The sequence below is a fragment of the Salvelinus alpinus genome, chromosome 26 (genome assembly GCF_045679555.1).
Source record: "Salvelinus alpinus chromosome 26, SLU_Salpinus.1, whole genome shotgun sequence".
Taxonomy (NCBI): Eukaryota; Metazoa; Chordata; class Actinopteri; order Salmoniformes; family Salmonidae; genus Salvelinus; species Salvelinus alpinus.
In genome coordinates, this window is record NC_092111.1 from 30,150,692 (window position 1) to 30,172,020 (window position 21,329).

The 21,329-nt window shown below is 47.0% G+C and overlaps 1 protein-coding gene across 1 annotated transcript in view; it reads left to right on the forward strand.

Moving 5' to 3' along the window:
- LOC139555133 (inactive phospholipase C-like protein 2) overlaps nt 1-21,329 on the forward strand; it is a 51,348-nt gene that overhangs the window by 12,757 nt on the left and 17,262 nt on the right. Inside the window, exons 2-10 of the mRNA XM_071368657.1 lie at nt 4,259-4,360; nt 4,589-4,738; nt 5,068-5,228; nt 5,558-6,581; nt 10,785-11,999; nt 12,259-12,508; nt 12,803-13,089; nt 16,136-16,339; nt 19,827-19,902. Of these exons, the coding sequence (XP_071224758.1) occupies nt 4,259-4,360; nt 4,589-4,738; nt 5,068-5,228; nt 5,558-6,581; nt 10,785-11,999; nt 12,259-12,508; nt 12,803-13,089; nt 16,136-16,339; nt 19,827-19,902 (3,469 nt within the window). The remainder of the gene's footprint in view (nt 1-4,258; nt 4,361-4,588; nt 4,739-5,067; nt 5,229-5,557; nt 6,582-10,784; nt 12,000-12,258; nt 12,509-12,802; nt 13,090-16,135; nt 16,340-19,826; nt 19,903-21,329) is intronic.

Below are 21,329 nucleotides of genomic sequence, written 5' to 3' on the forward strand. Positions count from 1 at the left end.
ACACCTCTAGCACTGGGATGCAGTGCCTGAGACCGCTGAACCCGGGTCTGTAGTGACACCTCTAGCACTGGGATGCAGTGCCTTAGACCGCTAAACCCGGGTCTGTAGTGACACCTCTAGCACTGGGATGCAGTGCCTGAGACGGCTGAACCCGGGTCTGTAGTGACACCTCTAGCACTGGGATGCAGTGCCTGAGACCGCTGAACCCGGGTCTGTAGTGACACCTCTAGCACTGGGATGCAGTGCCTGAGACCGCTGAACCCGGGTCTGTAGTGACACCTCTAGCACTGGGATGCAGTGCCTTAGACCGCTAAACCCGGGTCTGTAGTGACACCTCTAGCACTGGGATGCAGTGCCTGAGACGGCTGAACCCGGGTCTGTAGTGACACCTCTAGCACTGGGATGCAGTGCCTGAGACCGCTGAACCCGGGTCTGTAGTGACACCTCTAGCACTGGGATGCAGTGCCTGAGACCGCTGAACCCGGGTCTGTAGTGACACCTCTAGCACTGGGATGCAGTGCCTGAGACCGCTGAACCAGGGTCTGTAGTGACACCTCTAGCACTGGGATGCAGTGCCTGAGACCGCTGAACCCGGGTCTGTAGTGACACCTCTAGCACTGGGATGCAGTGCCTTAGACCGCTGAACCCGGGTCTGTAGTGACACCTCTAGCACTGAGATGCAGTGCCTGAGACCGCTGAACCCGGGTCTGTAGTGACACCTCTAGCACTGAGATGCAGTGCCTGAGACCGCTGAACCCGGGTCTGTAGTGACACCTCTAGCACTGAGATGCAGTGCCTGAGACCGCTGAACCCGGGTCTGTAGTGACACCTCTAGCACTGGGATGCAGTGCCTGAGACCGCTGAACCCGGGTCTGTAGTGACGCCTCTAGCACTGGGATGCAGTGCCTGAGACCGCTGAACCCGGGTCTGTAGTGACACCTCTAGCACTGGGATGCAGTGCCTGAGACCGCTGAACCCGGGTCTGTAGTGACACCTCTAGCACTGGGATGCAGTGCCTGAGACCGCTGAACCCGGGTCTGTAGTGACACCTCTAGCACTGGGATGCAGAGCCTTAGACCGCTGAACCCGGGTCTGTAGTGACACCTCTAGCACTGGGATGCAGTGCCTTAGACCGCTGAACCCGGGTCTGTAGTGACGCCTCTAGCACTGGGATGCAGTGCCTGAGACCGCTGAACCCGGGTCTGTAGTGACACCTCTAGCACTGGGATGCAGTGCCTTAGACCGCTGAACCCGGGTCTGTAGTGACACCTCTAGCACTGGGATGCAGTGCCTGAGACCGCTGAACCCGGGTCTGTAGTGACGCCTCTAGCACTGGGATGCAGTGCCTTAGACCGCTGAACCCGGGTCTGTAGTGACGCCTCTAGCACTGGGATGCAGTGCCTGAGACCGCTGAACCCGGGTCTGTAGTGACACCTCTAGCACTGGGATGCAGTGCCTGAGACGGCTGAACCCGGGTCTGTAGTAACACCTCTAGCACTGGGATGCAGTGCCTGAGACCGCTGAACCCGGGTCTGTAGTGACACCTCTAGCACTGGGATGCAGTGCCTTAGACTGCTGCGCCTCTTGGGATGCCCACAATAGACAACATTTTTACATGCAAATCTGATTGGACAAACACACACACCAACACCAACACACACTGTATGTACACTGTCTTCTGCGTTGAAAGGAGGATGGGATTCCTTCTTTCCTTCTCCACCCCTGCTGATGTGAGGGAAACCCCTTTCATCTTTCATCAATGGTCTTTTCTTGTTCACACGTTCATTCATACTCCACATAAAAAAACACTGCTGCCTTTCTGCTTCTCCCCTTCTCACCTCTCCGTGACCACACTCAAGTATACATAACAGGAATTTCCACACTCTCTTTCCCCCCTCTCCCAATCTTTCTTCCTCTCTCGCTCAATCTCTTTCACCCCTCTCTCTCTTTCCCCCTCTCTCCCTCTCTCTTTCTTTCCCTTTCTTTCTCTCCCTCTTTCTACTGAACAGTCCTACAGTTTACAGTGAACAGTCAAAGGGGCTTTTCATTGGTCATGCCTGACTAGCCAACTAACCTTTGACCCAGATCAGTTGATGACGCAGGCAACCTTAACGAAATTACATGGTCATTTAGCACACAGTTTCATCTAGAGCTTCTGAACAAGGTTAACGCAGATGCAGGAGACAGGAGGAGATGCAGAAGACAGGAGGACATGCAGAAGACAGGAGGACATGCAGAAGATGCAGGAGACAGGAGGAGATGCAGAAGACAGGAGGAGATGCAGAAGACAGGAGGACATGCAGAAGACAGGAGGAGATGCAGGAGACAGGAGGAGATGCAGAAGACAGGAGGAGATGCAGGAGATGCAGGAGACAGGAGATGCAGAAGACAGGAGGAGATGCAGAAGACAGGAGGAGATGCAGAAGACAGGAGGACATGCAGAAGACAGGAGGAGATGCAGGAGATGCAGGAGACAGGAGGAGATGCAGGAGATGCAGGAGACAGGAGATGCAGAAGACAGGAGGAGATGCAGAAGACAGGAGGAGATGCAGAAGACAGGAGGAGATGCAGAAGACAGGAGGAGATGCAGAAGACAGGAGGAGATGCAGAAGACAGGAGGAGATGCAGAAGACAGGAGGGTCCATAGAATGACATATAGAAGGCTGTGCCATTACAACTGCTAAGGTCAATTTCTCTATGGGTTTTTGTGTGGGTTTATATTGAATTTATTCTGCAGAAGACAGGAGGAGATGCAGGAGATGCAGGAGACAGGAGGAGATGCAGAAGACAGGAGGAGATGCAGGAGATGCAGGAGACAGGAGATGCAGAAGACAGGAGGAGATGCAGAAGACAGGAGGAGATGCAGAAGACAGGAGGACATGCAGAAGACAGGAGGAGATGCAGGAGATGCAGGAGACAGGAGGAGATGCAGGAGACAGGAGATGCAGAAGACAGGAGGAGATGCAGAAGACAGGAGGAGATGCAGAAGACAGGAGGAGATGCAGAAGACAGGAGGAGATGTAGAAGACAGGAGGAGATGCAGAAGACAGGAGGAGATGCAGAAGACATGAGGGTCCATAGAATGACATATAGAAGGCTGTGCCATTACAACTGCTAAGGTCAATTTCTCTATGGGTTTTTGTGTGGGTTTATATTGAATTTATTCTGAATAATATTTTTTTTTTAAAAGAGGTTCACCCCTTTTTCTCCCCAATTGGTAGTTACAGTCTTGTCCCGTGGTCCCATGTGGCTCAGTTGGTAGAGCATGGCGCTTGCAACGCCAGGGTTGTGGGTTCATTCCCCACGGGGGGACCAGGATGAATATGTATGAACTTTCCAATTTGTAAGTCGCTCTGGATAAGAGCGTCAGCTAAATGACTTAAATGTAAATGTTAAATGTCCCAGGAGCTGCTAGAGCAGGAAATCCCAGTCTGCCAAACCCTCCCCTAACGACGCTGGGCCAATTGTGCACCGCCTCATGGGTCTCCGGGTCACGGCTGGCTGTGACACAGCCTGGGATCGAACCCGGGTCTGTAGTGATGCCTCAAGCACTGCAGTGCCTTAGACCGCTGCGCCACTCAAGAGGCCCAACATTTTTTAGGTTTAAATCTGTTCTTGTGTATTGACTAGGCTGAATGATAAGGTCGCCAGTCGTCATTGGCCGCGTCATGGCACCTTTCAATGTGTGTTAACGTGATTGGATTACAGAACGCAACAGTGTTCCCTCTGTCTTTCCTGATGCTCCATCATTCTGTCAGACTCCAGCATTGATGCTGCTACTGATTGTCTTTGACAGTTTTTTTCTAGAGCTAGATATATCTGTAATTAAATAAACCCACCCCATCACCCCCAAACATTGTTGTCATCCTTCCCTTTAATGTCTCTCAAGCTGCCCTTTTGAGTGGTTGATTGTGCGGAACAGTGATTTAGAACTCAGATAGACGATTTGGAGGCCAGTTATTGAGGACAATCAAAAGCCCATCAGTGTTTGATTAATGGGTTATTAATGGGTTAATGGTGAAGGGCAAAGGCACTCTGATACATGATATCAGAAGGAACAACTACAGAGTGTAATGAACCTGTGCTGGTTGGAGTGTAGATTCATCTGTATTAATATCTCTCTCTCTTTCTCCCTTTCCCTCTGCTCCACTCTCTCTCCACTTTCCCAATTTCCTCCTATCGCTTCCCCTCTCATCCTCTTCCCCTCTGTCTCCCTCCCTCCATCCCTCCCTTTGAACCTCCCTCTGTCTCTCTGTAGGATGGTTCTCGTGCTGGTCATGAGAGGAAGAAGACGGTCTCCTTCAGCAGCAGTCTCTCTGAGAGGAAGATCAGCAGCGCTGCAGACTGCATCAGTGCTATGGTGGGGAACATCATCTGTTACACACACTAGTTATAAACTAGTTATACAGTTCTGCAGTGGCAGTGTCTGTTGGTTTCAGTTATTCATTAGTGCACACCGTTGAAAAACGCTTCGCAACGGAAAACGAAATCAGGCGTTTCTCATTGGCCAGGTAGTCCGTTTCGTCCAGTTTGCTTCCCAGTGAATAGGATCACGGTCTGTGCATAATTGACGTGCTGTTTGTCTCAGGTGAGGGGTACTGAGCTGCGGAAGGTGCGCTCCAACTCACGGGTCTACCAACGCTACTACCTGCTGGAGTCAGGTCTGCAGGCCCTGCGATGGGAGCCCTCCAAGAAGGAGTCAGACAAGGCCCGCATCGCCGTCTCCTCCATCAGAGAGGTAGGTACGCACCCAGGAGCAGAACAAAGTGGAGACAGGGATGCTATGAATCATAATAGAGTTAACTCCTGATAAATGCAATGGCTGGGGAATGCCATGAGTGCGTTTATGCACTGAACCAGAACAATTTTAATTGGATGATCTGCAATACATTTAAATGGAGTTTGCACTCATCAGGAGTTGACTATTCTTCAGCACTGTCTTGGAGCCAAATAGAACATTCAGTCAGTGAATGGAACTCGGTGAAACAATAGGAACAGTTAACTCCTTGTATACTGTTCTGTACTTCCAGGTCTCTTTTGATTGGATCCTTCTTTGTGTCATTCCAGGTCCGCACCGGCCGCAACACAGAGACATTTAGGACCAACGGCATCTATGACCAGATCTCTGAGGACTGTGCCTTCTCTATCATCTACGGAGAGACCTATGAAGCTCTGGACCTGGTAGCTAACTCTGCAGAGGTGGCCAACGTTTGGGTAACTGGCCTGAGGTAGGATACATGTCGTCAATGTCTTGCCGGGTTGCCAGATCTTGATGTAGAATACATGTCGACAAAGTATTTCCGGGTCTGGTTGTGCTGTAGTTTAGCCAACTCTCCATGGCCTGGTTGTGCTGTAGTTTAGCCAACTCTCCATGGCCCAGTGAAGTCATACCGTAACGATCTGAAGATCCACTGGCACCCAAATGGAAGTCCCAGTTAGACAATGGAAGTGAATGAAAACAATTGGAAGAGTTCGCTCATCTCCCATATTATTTCCTACCCTAGTATCTTTAAATTATGACGACATCTCCTTGTAATCCTTCTCTGTCTCATCCTAGGTATCTGATTCTGTATGGGAAGCATGCCATGGACATGATAGCCAGCAGTGAGGACAGCCTTCGTCTCGTCTGGCTAGCAGAGATGTTCTCCTCTAAGGTTGTTTCAAATGGACTCAGTGGAAGAGAGGAGGAGTGGATCAGTTTGCGGTCGGCTGTAGGACTGATCAAGAGTGTTAACCCTGGAGTGAGGAGTGGGAAAGTAGAACGCAGGTTTAAGGAGCTCCATCGAATCAAAGAGAGGACGAGGGGGGCTCGGACAACTGGAGTTCGAACTGATGTTGGGGCTGTGGCTGGACCTGAAGCAATTGTTGGGACTTCAGTTGTAGCTGGGACTGGTTCTGGGGATGGAATTGAGGTGGTCGGTAAAGGAGATGGGGCTAGGACTAGAACCGAGGTGGTCAGTAAAGGAGATGGGGCTGGGACTAGAACTGAGGTGGTCGGTAAAGGAGATGGGGCTGGGACTAGAACCGAGGTGGTCAGTAAAGGAGATGGGGCTGGGACTAGAACCGAGGTGGTGGGTAAAGGAGATGGGGCTGGGACTAGAACCGAGGTGGTCAGTAAAGGAGATGGGGCTGGGACTAGAACTGAGGTGGTAGGTAAAGGAGATGGGGCTGGGACTAGAACCGAGGTGGTGGGTAAAGGAGATGGGGCTGGGACTAGAACTGAGGTGGTGGGTAAAGGAGATGGGGCTGGGACTAGAACTGAGGTGGTGGGTAAAGGAGATGGGGCTGGGACTAGAACTGAGGTGGTGGGTAAAGGAGATGGGGCTGGGACTAGAACTGATGTGGTGGGTAAAGGCGATGGGGCTGGGACTAGAACTGAGGTGGTGGGTAAAGGTAACACAGACAACAGAAGAGGAGAAATAGAGGACAGGGTCACCAAGGAGGAGTTCATTGAGGTATTTCACGAACTTTGCACCCGACCGGAGATCTACTTCCTGCTTGTGCAGTTCTCTAGCAACAAGGAGTTCCTGGATACCAAAGATCTGATGAAGTTCCTGGAGGCTGAGCAGGGCGTGGCTCAGGTAAGGATTGGGAAGAGGAATATTATACCAGAAGATCTGTTCCTGTGTTTTCTCTCTCCCTGTTTCTCCTCTTTTTTCCTTCTCGTTTGTCCTTCTTAGCTCTGTCTAGCTGATAAGAAATAAAGTGTCCCTGCAATTAGGGCTGTGGCGGTCAATTTTGTCAGCCGGTGATTGTCATGCAAATAACTGCCGGTCTCACGGTAATTGACCAACAATTAACAAAAACACGTTTAGCATCTCCTGGCTTCAACACACAGCCTACAAGACACTGATGCAGACCTTTGGAACGTCTACATTTTAAAAAGTCAAATAAATCCATGTAATATAGCCTACATCATCACAATAAATCCATTATTTATTTTTGACAGGTCTAAAGGAACATGATATGAAGAAAATGAAGCCTATTTCAGAATAACAGAATAGCATATTCTGAGGCTATGCCATATGGCTGTGGGCTACACTAGTTCATTCAGCAGACAAGATGTGCTTAGAATTCTGTGGCATTATTTTATAATATAGAAAGGATATTTTCTGAGGGAGTTCGCACTCTTCTGTGTTCAGCGGTTAACAAAGACACATGTCCTCCCATATGCTTAATTTAGAGTTATTTATGCGCATATTCAATATATATCATTGTTGGATCTGTATGTTTTTGGACAATCATTTCCTCCTCCAGTTTAGATGGACGTCATACTATATTTGTGTCTTCCCTTCTCTCCGGCCTATTATATGGACAACGTCGTTTTTATTGATTGTTTGTCAGTGCCAGCTGAGTTGACTACCCTTAAATTTGACATATTACAAAAGATTCTGCTAATGCCTCCAGTCATATAAAGTGCAATATAGTTGCTTGAAATATGTTTATAAAAGGCCACATTTTTCCTATGCAAATAAAGAAGAAACTTATCTGATATAGCCTAGGCCTACTAGCAGCACGAGAAAGCTAGGATCCTCTTTTAAATAGTGGCCAGTCCAAACTCTGTTTTCACACATGCTTGTGTAATGACTGAGTTTATAAGAACACATCTTTCACTAGGCTCTGTAGGCTATGTGCTCTCTAAGCGTGTTCCATGGTTCTAGGCCTAGGCTACATTTGGAGTTATTTGGCCACTTTAGTTGTGATACAAACCTTATCAAAACATATAGGCCTATGGGCTAGGTTACGTGATGTGTGTGACTACGATTTGAAAAAGTCTGGGATAAAAGCATGTGCTGCTTCTTGCCTTACTGCACATGCTGGGCATCATTCAGTGATAATACATCATTTACAAATTATATAATTTTGTCAGCCATCAGACTATTCTTAATTTAATCTTGTCTTTACATATATTACATAATATATGTGTGAAATTAGTTTTGATTTAGAAAAAATACATATCATCTATGCACTTAAATAGATAATGGAGGACGCTTTTCCCGTTGTTCATTTTCATGCCATCTAGGTAGGCTATACTCATGTTGTAAAATGAAGCAATGTGCTTAATATTAGTAAAGTTGAGAAATAAATATAGTAGTCCTAGCCTATAGAAATCTGATGGGATCCTCCTCTTTTTAATAGAGGCCATCAAAACTCTACAATTGCATAGTCTGTAGAAATGTTGCGCAACATGAGCTCATGTGCTCTCATGGAGTGTTTGATTTGATTTTCAATTGCATTTTCATTGATGTCAGAGTAATTAGAGGAACAATAGAGCTCAGAGTACCAGGCCATTAGAGACTGGCAGTTATCAAGTTTGGTAGGCTTCTAATAACCATCAGCAGCATCAGAGCACAGTTTTGGAGATGCCTAGTTACCGTGACTAAACGATCATGTAGAATTTGACTGCAGTCATGACTCGTGACCACCGGTATGGCGGTAAAATGGTCACCATAACAGCCATAACTCCAATGGACAGTTGTTGGGTCAGGTTTTACCGAATATAACTACAGTACCAGTCAAAAGTTTGGACACACCTACTCATTCAAGGGTTTTTCTTTATTTTCACTATTTTCTACATTGTAGAATAATAGTGAGGACATCAAAACTATGAAATAACACATATGGAATCATGTAGTAACCAAAAAAGTGTTAAACAAATCAAAGTATATTTGAGATTCTTCAAAGTAGCCACCTTTTGCCTTGATGACAACTTTGCACACTCTTGACATTCTCTCAAGCAGCTTCACCTGGAATGCTTTTCCAACAGCCTTGAAGGAGTTCCCACATATGCTGAGCACTTGTTGACTGCTTTTCCTTCACTCTGTGGTCCAACCCATCCCAAACTATCTCAATTGGGTTGAGGTTGGGGGATTGTGGAGGCCAGGTAATCTGATGCAGCACTCCACTGGTGGTGTGTTGGGTCATTGTCCTGTTGAAAAACAAATGATAGTCCCACTAAGCGCAAACCAGATGGGATGGCAAATCGCTGCAGAATGCTGTGGTAGCCATGCTGGTTAAGTGTGCCTTGAATTATAAATGAATCACAACAATGTCACCAGCAAAGCACCCCCACACCATCACACCTCCTCCCCCATGCTTCACGGTGGGAACCACACATGCAAAGATCGTCCGTTCACCTACTCTGCGTCTCACAAAGACACGGCGGTTGGAACCAAAAATCTCACATTTGGATTGCACTTGAAGGAACTTTCAAAGTTCTTGAAATGTTCTGTATTGATTAACCTTCATGTCTTAAAGTAATGATGGACTGCCATTTGTCTTTGCTTATTTGAGCTGTTCTTGCCATAATATGGACTTGGTCTTTTACCAAATAGGGCTATCTTCTGTACACCCCCCTACCTTGTCACAACACAACTGATTGGCTCAAATGCATTAACCTCTCTGGGGTAGGTGGGACGCAATCGTCCCACCTGGCCAATAAACAGGGAAAATACAGAGCGCCATATTCAAATAAAATGATATAAAAATCAAACTTTCATTAAATCACACATGTAAGATACCAAATTAAAGCTACAAAATCCAGCCAACATGTCAGATTTCAAAAAGGCTTTTCGGCGAAAGCATAAGATGCTATTATCTGATGATAGCACAACAGTAAACAAAGAGAGTAGCATATTTCAACACTGCAGGCACGACACAAAACACAGAAATAAAAATATAATTCATGCCTTACCTTTGACGCACTTCTTTTGTTGGCACTCCAATATGTCCCATAAACATCACAAATGGTAATTTTGTTCGATTAATTCCGTCGATATATATCCAAAATGTCAATTTATTTGGCGCGTTTCATCCAGAAAAACACAGCTTCCAACTTGCGCAACGTCACTACAAAATATATCAAAAGTTACATGTAAACTTTACCAAAACATTTCAAACTACTTTTGTAATACAACGTTAGGTATTTTTAAACGTTAATAATCGATCAAATTGAAGACTTTTTTCAATACAAAAAGAAAACAAACTGATGCAACTTTTCTGGTAATGTGCTTCTCTCAAACAATTTACTTCAAGTGACCCTCATTTAAGATGGCCGTACTTCTTCATTACACAAAGGAATAACCTCAACCAATTTCCAAAGACTGGTGACATCCAGTGGAAGCGGTAGGAACTGCAAACAAGTCCCTTAGAAATCTGGTGTCCCAATGAAACCTCATTGAAAAGACAGTGACCTAAAAAAAAAAATCTGAATGGTTTGTCCTCGGGGTTTTGCCTGCTACATAAGTTCTGTTATACTCACAGACATGATTCAAACAGTTTTAGAAACTTCAGAGTGTTTTCTATCCAAATCTACTATAATATGCATATCTTATATTCTGGGGATGAGTAGCAGGCAGTTGAATTTGGGCATGCTATTTATCCAAAAGTGAAAATGCTGCCCCCTACCCCGAAGAAGTTAAGGAAAGAAATTCCTCAAATTAACAAGGCACGCCTGTTAATTGAAATGCATTCCAGGTGACTACCTAATGAAGCTGGTTGAGAGAATGCCAAGAGTGTGCAAAGCTGTCATCAAGTCAAAGGGTGGCTACTTTGAAGAATCTCAAATATAAAATATATTTTGATTTGTTTAACTAATTTTTGGTTACTACATGATTCCATATGTGTTCTCTCATAGTTTTGATGTCTTCACTATTATTCTACAATGTAGAAAATAGTAAAAATAAAGAAAAAACTTGTAATTAGTAGGTGTGTCCAAACTTTTGACTAGTACTGTATGTCACTTCAAGAGAATCTCTCTGTTCTGCTCTCCCCTCCCTGTCTAGGTGACTGAAGACACCAGTCTGGAGCTCATTCAATCCCACGAGCCGTCGGAGGAGGGCCGTCGCCAGGGCTGCCTCTCATTGGACGGTTTCACCAGCTATCTTACCTCCCTGGAGTGCCACCTGTTTGACCCGGAGCACAGCCAGGTATGCCAGGACATGAGCCAGCCCTTATCCCACTACTACATCAACTCCTCCCACAACACCTACCTCATCGAGGACCAGTTCAGGGGGCCCGCTGACATCACCGGCTACATCCGGGCTTTAAAGATGGGCTGCAGGTGTGTGGAGGTGGACGTGTGGGACGGCCCTGACGACGAACCCGTGGTTTATACTGGTTACACCCTCACCTCGCCTGTCCTGTTCCGCTGTGTCCTGGACGTGATTGGGTGCTTTTCATTCGCAGCGTCAGAGTGTCCTCTAATCCTGTGCTTGGAGAACCACTGCTCCCCCAGCCAGCAGAGAGTCATGCTCCAGCACCTGAGGAGGATCCTAGGGGAGAGGTTGTACACGGAGCCCCTCAGGGAAGGGGAGGGGTACCTGCCCTCGCCCCATGCCCTGAGGGGCAAGATCCTGCTGAAGGGGCAGAAGTTGAAGGAGGGGTGTGGTGAGACGGAGGGGGATGTGACTGATGAAGACGAGGGGGCGGAGATGTGCAAGAGGATGAAGGCTGGTAACAGTGAAGGAGGAGGAGGGGAGGGGGGACAGAAAGGTGGCGGGGGGGGTGTTACTAGTAGTGTGAAAACCCTGACCTCTGCTCCTCCCTCTAAACGGTTCCAGCTTCTGAAGGAGCTCTCGGACTTGGTGACTCTGTGCAAGTCGGTACGCTTCACGGACTTCCAGAAGTCTTTCTCAACCCAGAAACCCTGGGAGTTCTGCTCGTTCAACGAGACCCTAGCGGTGCGCTGCGCCAGCGAGCGCCCGGGAGACTTTGTCAACTACAACAAGCGCTTCCTGTCGCGGGTCTACCCCAGCGCCATGCGCATCGACTCCAGCAACATGAACCCACAGGACATGTGGAAGTGCGGTTGCCAGATTGTGGCTTTGAACTACCAGACGCCCGGGTTGATGATGGACCTAAACATCGCTTGGTTCCGCCAGAATGGGAATTGTGGGTACGTGCTGCGACCCACCATCATGCGACAGGAGGTTTCATATTTCAGCGCCAATACAAGAGAATCTGTGCCGGGTGTGTCCCCTCAGCTGCTCCATGTTAAGGTGAGTGGCTAGCAGATTAACACCACTGCTGTCTGTCTATTTCTATCTGTTTAATAGAGGCTCCTACACACTGCCTGGCTTGTTGACTCCTTCATGGTTGAATGGTATTGTTTTTTATTTAGTACACTTCTCTTGCACCTGAATTAAAATAAGATGTGGGAACATTTCAATCAAACAAACAAATGAACAATCAAACAGACAAACAAACGAACACATAAATTGACACTCAAACAATCAACAAACCAATCCATCCATGCAGGTGATCAGTGGTCAGAACCTGCCCCGTCCGAGTGGTTCTGGAGCTAAAGGAGATGTGGTGGACCCGTACGTCTACGTGGAGATCCATGGAATCCCTGCCGACTGTGCCGAGCGCCGCACCCGCACGGTGGTGGAGAACGGAGACAACCCCATCTTCGACGAAAGCTTTGAGTTCCAGATCAACCTGCCCGAGCTGGCCATGGTGCGCTTCGTGGTGCTTGATGATGAATTCATAGGGGACGAGTTCATAGGTTAGTACTGGAACGTCAGCAGGTCAGTAGTGGCGGGAGGGCGAAGGTCAGCTCTGCACTGACTGCTAGTCCGGTGTCCAGTCTGCTTTGGGTTGAACTAGGTTAAACTAGTGATACAACAACAACTTTTCAGCCATATGAAGGTCATCACTAGTTCACTGGGGAAGTATCACTAGCTAAGATAAAAAAACACTTGGTAGCAGTTAGAGTGAGTGAACATTCACTATCTTCTAATGTCATTTCATTGTCTAACACCACTGTACATCAATTTTAATCCCCCCTGTTTTACCACAGGTCAGTATACCATTCCCCTGGAGTGCTTACAGCCAGGCTACCGGCACGTACCATTACAGTCTCTGACGGGGGAGGACCTCCCGTACGCCCGGCTGTTCGTCCATGTGGCTCTCACCAACCGGAGAGGAGGGGGCAAGTCCCACAAGCGGGGGCTGTCTGTGCGAAAGGCGAGGCGAGGGAGGGAGTATGCTGCACTCAGGGACCTGGGGGTCAAAGCCTTGGATGATGTTTTCAAAATGGCGGCCCCGTCATTGAAGGAAGCCACAGACATGCGGGAGAACATGCAGGTGAGGAGGAGAGGAGGATAGTCATTTATCATATAAACAGTCACCATTTTCAGATTGAAGGACAGAAATACCTGTATTTACAACGGATGATGTCCAGCTCAGAATAGCCAAGTCACTTCAGGTATATATCCCAACCCCTCGAGGGTCCAATCTCAGTGATCACTAAATTATGACTCAGCTAAAGATGGCTGACATGGTCATTCCTCCAGAGACATCAACAGCTGCAGACTGAATGGAGTAAAACAACACAGAACCAGTGAGATAATGTTTACTGTGTCTAAACTGGCTAGTTAGCCTGATCTATGAAGCTCTGCTTTAGACTGACAGATTATGGTAAGGTTATGGTAAGGTTATGGTACCTGTAACTGTTAGAATTAGTCTGGCTGTCTAAGTGATGTGGAGTTGCTCTAATCTGTTTAGGCTGGAGATGACTGGGATTCATGCCAGACTATGATGTCGTAGACTAATGCACTAATTCAAACAGACAGTGAAGACACACACACACACACACACACACACACACACACACACACACACACACACACACACACACACACACACACACACACACACACACACACACACACACACACACACACACACACACACACACACACGCAATTGCATGTACACACAAAGCTACGTATGGACATAAGTGGGTACGCATGCATGCACACGCACTCACACACACCTAAACAGAAGTAAACTCTGAAGGCAAGCATCATGACATCATGAAGAGATTAGAACAGCCTCTCTGTCAATGTCAGTTGTTAAATAAAACTTTTTGATTTAGATTTTAGCGGTTGAATGACCATAATACTCATTCACTTAATTAGTGTGGTAGTGATACATTCGATTTGTGGTTGTCTCTTTCATTATGTACTCATAAAGCTCCTATAATTCAATCAGATGTTCTCTCAGCGATGGTATCCCAGGAAACCATGTGATAGTTTGTTCCATGAATAAACCCTCGGCAACTCTAATCACTTAGTAGGGGATTACAGTATGTAATCCCACTGCATCACTAATACAGGGAAAGTGTGTGTGTATGTTTGTGTGGGTGTGGATGTGGCTGTGTATTTCTGTGTGTGTGTGTGTGTGTGTGTGTGTGTGTGTGTGTGTGTGTGTGTGTGTGTGTGTGTGTGTGTGTGTGTGTGTGTGTGTGTGTGTGTGTGTGTGTGTGTGTGTGTGTGTGTGTGTGTGTGTGTGTGTGTGTGTGTGTGTGTGTGTGTTTATATACGGTGCCTTCAGAAAGTATTCAGACCCATTCACTTTTTACACATTTGGTTACATTACAGCCTTATTCTAAAATGGAATAAATAATATTATTTTATCAGCAATCTACACACGATACCCTATAATGACAATGCAAAAACAGAAAGTTTAGCAAATGTATGAAAAATAAAAAACAGAATGACCTTATTTACATAAATATTCAGACCCTTTGCTATGAGACTCGAAATTGAGCTCAGGTGCATCCTGCTTCCATTGATCCTCCTTGAGATGTTTCTACAACTTGATTGGAGTCCATCTGTGGTAAATTCAATTGATTGGACATAATTTGGAAAGGCACACACCTGTCTATATAAGGTCCCACAGTTGACAGTGTATGTCAGAGATAAAACCAAACCATGAGGTCGAAGGAATTGTCCGTAGAGCTCCGAGACAGGATTGTGTCGAGGCACAGATCTGGGGAAGGGTACCAAAAAATGTCTGCCGCTTTGAAGGTCCCCAAGAACACTGTGGCCTCCATCATTCTTAAATGGAAGAAGTTTGGAACCACCAAGACTCTTCCTAGAGCTGGCCGCCCGGCCAAACTGAGCAATCGGGGGAGATGGGCCTTGGTCAGGGAGGTGACCAAGAACCTGATGGTCAATCTAATAGAGCTCTAGAGTTCTTCTGAGAAGATAGGAGAACCTTCCAGAAGGACAACCATCTCTGCAGCACTCCACCAATCAGGCCTTTATGGTAGAGTGCCCAGACAGAAGCCACTCCTCAGTGCAAGGCATGTGACAGACCGCTTGGAGTTTGCCAAAAGGCACCTAAAGGCTCTCAGACCATGAGAAACAAGATTTTCTGGTCTGATGAAACCAAGATTGAAGTCTTTACCCTGAATGCCAAGCGTCACGTCTGGAGGAAACCTGGCACCATCCCTACGGTGAAGCATGTTGGTGGCAGCATCATGCTGTGGGAATGTTTTTCAGAGGCAGGGACTGGGAGACTAGTCAGGATTGAAACAAAGATGAACGGAGCAAAGTACAGCGAGATCCTTGATGAAAATCTGCTCCAGAGCGCTCAGGACCTCAGACTGGGGCAAAGGTTCACCTTCCAACAGGACAAGACCCTAAGCACACACCCAAGACAACGCAGGAGTGGCTGCGGGACAAGTCTCTTAATTTTGATCTATTTATTTTATTTCACCTTTATTTAACCAGGTAGGCTAGTTGAGAACAAGTTCTCATTTACAACTGCGACCTGGCCAAGATAAAGCATAGTAATTCGACACATACAACAACACAGAGTTACACATGGAATAAACAAAACATACCAACAATGTGAGCAAATGAGGTGAGATAAGGGAGGTAAAGGCACATAAAAGGCCATGGTGGCGAGGTAAATACAATATAGCAAGTATAACACTGGAATGGTAGATTTGCAGTGGAAGAATGTGCAAAGTAGAAATAGAAATAATGGGGTGCAAAGGAGCTAAATAAATAAATACAGTAGGGGAAGAGGTAGTTGTTTAGGCTAAATTAGTACTGAGTAAAGGGTCTGAATACTTATGTAAGTGTGATATTTCATTTTTTTATTTTTAATAAATTGGCAAATTAAAATGATTAACAGTTTTTGTTTTTTTCATTATGGGATATTGTGTGTAGATTGATGCGGGGGGAAACTATTTTAATCCATTTTAGAATAAGGTTGCAACGTAACAAAATGTGGAAAATGTCAAGGGGTCTGAATACTTTCCGAAGGCACTGTACATATGCGTGTTGCCTTAACAACCCCCCCCCCCCCCCCACTCTCTCTCTCTCTGTCCCTGTAGAACTCGGTGGCAGTGTTCAGGGATCTGTGTGGGGTGTCAGCGGTGGCTAACCTCATGCAGTGTGTGTTGGCCCTGGGGGCCCGAGTTGCGGGGGCTGACGGGGCCCCCCTGCTGCTGTTTGAGCTGAAGGAGCAGTACCCCTCCATGGAGTCTCAGGGGCCCCTGCCGGACGTCCTACGCAGGGTGGTGTCCACTTACGAAATGGTGAGAAATAATCAATCAATCCTTCACATTAGATTTTTTGTAGGGCTTTGGGTTGTGAATACAGATTAAATGAAGTTGATTGTTTCTTTCTGATTCTTTGATGTTTTTAACCACTCTTTCTCTATGGCCCTCTCCTCTATCACCCTTCCCCCTCTCTCTCGCTCTCGCTCTCCCTTCTCTCGCTCTCCCTTCCCCCTCTCTCTCGCTCTCCCTTCCCCCGCTCTCTCGCTCTCCCTTCCCCCTCTCTCTCCCTCTCCCTTCCCCCGCTCTCTCGCTCTCCCTTCCCCCCCTCTCTCGCTCTCCCTTCTCTCACTCTCCCTTCCCCCGCTCTCTCGCTCTCCCTTCTCCCGCTCTCCCTTCTCTCACTCTCTCGCTCTCCCTTCCCCTTCCCCCTCTCTCTCGCTCTCCCTTCCCCTTCCCCCTCTCTCTCGCTCTCGCTCTCCCTTCTCTCGCTCTCCCTTCCCCCTCTCTCTCGCTCTCACTCTCCCTTCTCTCGCTCTCCCTTCCCCCACTCTCTCGCTCTCCCTTCCCCCGCTCTCTCTCTCTCGCTCTCCCTTCTCTCGCTCTCCCTTCCCCCTCTCTCTCGCTCTCACTCTCCCTTCTCTCGCTCTCCCTTCCCCCACTCTCTCGCTCCCCCTTCCCCCGCTCTCTCTCCACCACTCTCTCTTTCTTTCTCCATTGCTCTCCCTCTTCCCCGCTCTCTTTCCCTTCCCCCACTCTCTCTCTCTCTCCCTTCCCTTGCTCCCCCTTCCCCCACTCTATCGCTCTCCCTTCCCCCACTCTCCCTTCCCCCTCACTCTCTCGCCCTCCCTCCCCCCTCCCTCTCTCGCTCTCCATTCCCCCTCCCTCTCTCTATATCTCCCTCCCCTCCCTCTCCCTCTCTCTATATCTCCCTCCCCCTCCCTCTCTCTATATCTCCCTCCCCCCTCCCTCTCTCTATATCTCCCTTCCCCCTCCCCCCTCCCTCGCTCTATATCTCCCTTCCCCCTCCCCCTCCCTCTCTCTAGATCTCCCTTCCCCCTCCCCCCTCCATATCTCCCTTCCCTCTCCCCCCTCCCCCCTCCCTCTCTCTATATCTCCCTTCCCCCACTCTCCCTTCCCCCTCACTCTCTCGCCCTCCCTCCCCCCTCCCTCTCTCGCTCTCCATTCCCCCTCCCTCTCTCTATATCTCCCTTCCCCTTCCCCCCTCCCTCTCTCTATATCTCCCTTCCCCCTCCATCTCCCTGCCTCCCTCTCTGTCTCTCTCTTTGCCAGCATCCCCCTTCTCTCTCTTTCTCCCATAACTCAGAGAAGTGTAATTGATAATGGATGCTTGGCCGGTCAGATAGCTTTTTAAAAATTGAACAATCCACTGGTCAGATAGCTGCGCTTTTAATTGAACCATCCACTGGGCAGATAGCTGTGGTTTTAATTGAACAATCCACTGGGCAGATAGCTGTGGTTTTAATTGAACAATCCACTGGGCAGATAGCTGTGCTTTTGATTGAACAATCCACTGGGCAGATAGCTGTGGTTTTAATTGAACAATCCACTGGGCAGATAGCTGTGGTTTTAATTGAACAATCCACTGGGCAGATAGCTGTGGTTTTAATTGAACCATCCACTGGGCAGATAGCTGTGGTTTTAATTGAACAATCCACTGGGCAGATAGCTGTGGTTTTAATTGAACCATCCACTGGGCAGATAGCTGTGGTTTTAATTGAACCATCCACTGTGCAGATAGCTGTGGTTTTAATTGAACAATCCACTGGGCAGATTATGTCTGGGGTCATCTGTCTACAGATATAGGATCTTAATTTGAGCCAGTTTAATACAGCAGGAAAACAATCCTGCAGCAATAGGAAATGTAAATTATTATGTGGATAAAATGAATGGACATTTTTGTAGCCATTTTTCATAAAGGGAAAATCATGTCAGAAATTTCAAAGGGAAAATGACATACTTCAGAAGCATTTTGAAACCTCAAATACACTACAAGTTTTACATTTCCTGTATAGAATGTTCTCCTGCAACAGGGTGATCAAATTAAGATCCGACACCTGTAGGTCATTATGTAAGTAGTTTTGTTACGTAAGATGTCTGATATCTGATGACAATATGTCTCTGTCCTGTTCTCTCTGGTTTATAGAGGTATCTTTATAGCTTTCACCTTTAGCTGTGTCCCAGAGTAAAGCCAGAGAGATTTTAAATTGATTAATGATTGACTAAAAAGTGCTTACTTTCGCAAACGTCCCCGAACGAGATGAAGTAGACTGTCGTGTGTGTGTGTGGGAAATTTCCCATGACACACAATCACTTACACTTGCTTTAGTGGAACAGCCAGGAAAGGGTTCACAGGAGATAACTATGCCTCTTTTCATTTTGAATAATGATTCAATCTCAAAGTGGAAAAATTTAACATTTTAATTTTGTGTCATTTTTCAATGTTTAACAACTGCAGAGCTTTCCAGGTGAGAAATGTGTGTGCATGCGAGCGCTTGTGCGAGTGCGTGTCTGTGTGCGAGCGCGTGTCTGTGTGCGAGCGTGTCTGTGTGCGAGCGCGTCTGTGTGTGTGCGCGCATGCATGGTTGTATGTGTGTGCGTGCGTGTTGTTTAACTTAACTATCCTTTTGCGTTTCAAAAGTCCTCACAAGGATAGTAAAACAAGGAACATTTCACAAGTGGGAAAATGTATGTGTTTTAGGCTTATGGGTTAAGTTTAGGGTCAGGGTTAAAATTAGTGTTAGGTTAGAATAAGGGTTAAGGTTAGGTTTAGTTTTAGGGTTTGGGGTTAAGGTCAGGGTTAACGTTAGGTTACTGGTCTAGCGTTAAGGGTTAGGGAAAGAGGAATTTGAATGGGAATAATTATTTTGGTCCCACTTAGATAGTAAACCCAACGTGTGTGTGTGTGTGTGTGTGTGTGTGTGTGTGTGTGTGTGTGTGTGTGTGTGTGTGTGTGTGTGTGTGTGTGTGTGTGTGTGTGTGTGTGTGTGTGTGTGTGTGTGTGTGTGTGTGTGTGTGTGTGTGTGTGTGTGTGTGTGTGTGTGTGTGTGTGTGTGTGTGTGTGTGTGTGTGTGTGTGTGTGCTTTGAGAATGCATCCTCATCCCTGATGGATCAGAGTGAGAAGCGCTCACCCTGGCCCTGAATATTATTAGCATAAATGTGAATCTCATTCCGCTAAGTGGCTCTCACGCATTGACTTGGATGCCTGCCTGGGGGAGAAAGAAATGAGAGGAAGCTGTGTGTGTGTGGTGGACAGACCCTACGGAGCAGCAGTGTTTATCTTCATTTGTCGAACACCAGACTCACAAAGTGGGGTCATGTCCCAGAAGGCATTGCACTAAGTGTTTAGTTAAAGTATCAAAAGTTTCAGGCTTTTGGTCTTAATCTGTCTGGGGTTATTCATGAAATGTATGCTATTTTTAGCATAGTTGTAACGCTTAACTGATACATATGTTTTGTGTGTGTGTCTAAATAATGAACTGATCTTGTGTACTCTGTCTACAGATGATCCAGGCGAGCAGAGCGGTGATCGAGCTGTCAGACGGAGTCTACGACAGGATCCTACAGATACAGACAACAGGTGAGAGAGAAGGAAAGAGAGAGGAGAGAGAATATACTGTACATAGAGAGAAAGAAGGAACGTTGTGTTGGCTAGTTAGGTGGTTAGAGAGCAGGCAGGATGTTCTTCTTCAGTCAACAGCCCAGTAGCTGTGAGAAAGCCTTGCCTACAGGCCCTGCCAACAGACTCTCCCGCTGAGACATCATCAACAACACCCTGAAGCCTGTAGTCTGCTGAGACTTCCATGGCTATGTCCCAAATGGCACCCTATTCCCTATATAGTGCACTACTTTTGACCAGAACCCTATGGGCCATTTGGGACCCACGTCATCTCTCTACCTCACCAATCACAGGAGCTATTTTCATCCTGGCTCTGAGGCAGATCTGTCAATATGTTACTATTAGATTAGTTTGTTTATTGACTGAGCTCTTGATTTGTGTGGGCGATCTGTAGTTTGTTTTGGCATAAGCTCTGGGTACAGGTCAAGATGGCCTTAGGCACAGATCTAGAATCAGTTTATCCTCCCCAAATCCTATCCTTAACCGATAGAGGTGGAAATGCAAAACATACCTTAGATCAGTCTCTAGGGGTAACTAGGCGGAGCAAGGTTTGTTTACCCCGCAGCGACTCTGGTTGCTGGGCATCATGGGTAGGCTGACAGAACTTGGCAAGACAGTCATCGCCATGGTGATAAACAGTGAGCATTCCGTGGTTGCCAGGAGATGGTGATTGATTCGCAGATGAAAAGGTAGTCTGTGAGGAGAGGATATTGGTTTGAGATGCGTGGGAAGTCTGGATAGAAAGGCTCAATAACTAGATATAGTTATTTGGCCGGGATAAGCAGACTTTGGCCGGGATTCAATGCAAGACGCGTTAAAACGCAGTGCACTATAACATACTTTTTAAAGGTAATTTACGCTTGAGCCAACATGCGCAGGATTTACCGTGAATGTGATCTCCGCAAATGTTGGGGAAAATAACTTTAAAAGGCTCATTGTTGGCTGTATAGGCCTAATGAGCAAACTTCATAGGGCTCTGGTTAAAGATACTATACTATATAGGAAATAGGGTACCATTTGTAACACAGACTTTTTAATAAACCTTCATAAAGACAGTTATGATAATTGTGCTGCAGGGTTTTTGTGAGGCCCCAGGAGTCAGAGGAGAGCTGGGGAGAGGGGATGAGAGGTCAGCATATATATTGTGGTGCAGGGTTTTTGTGAGGCCCTAGGAGTCAGAGGAGAGCTGAGGAGAGGGGATGAGAGGTCAGCATATATATTGTGGTGCAGAGTTTTTGTGAGGCCCTAGGAGTCAGAGGAGAGCTGAGGAGAGGGGATGAGAGGTCAGCATATATATTGTGGTGCAGGGTTTTTGTGAGGCCCTAGGAGTCAGAGGAGAGCTGAGGAGAGGGGATGAGAGGTCAGCATATATATTGTGGTGCAGGGTT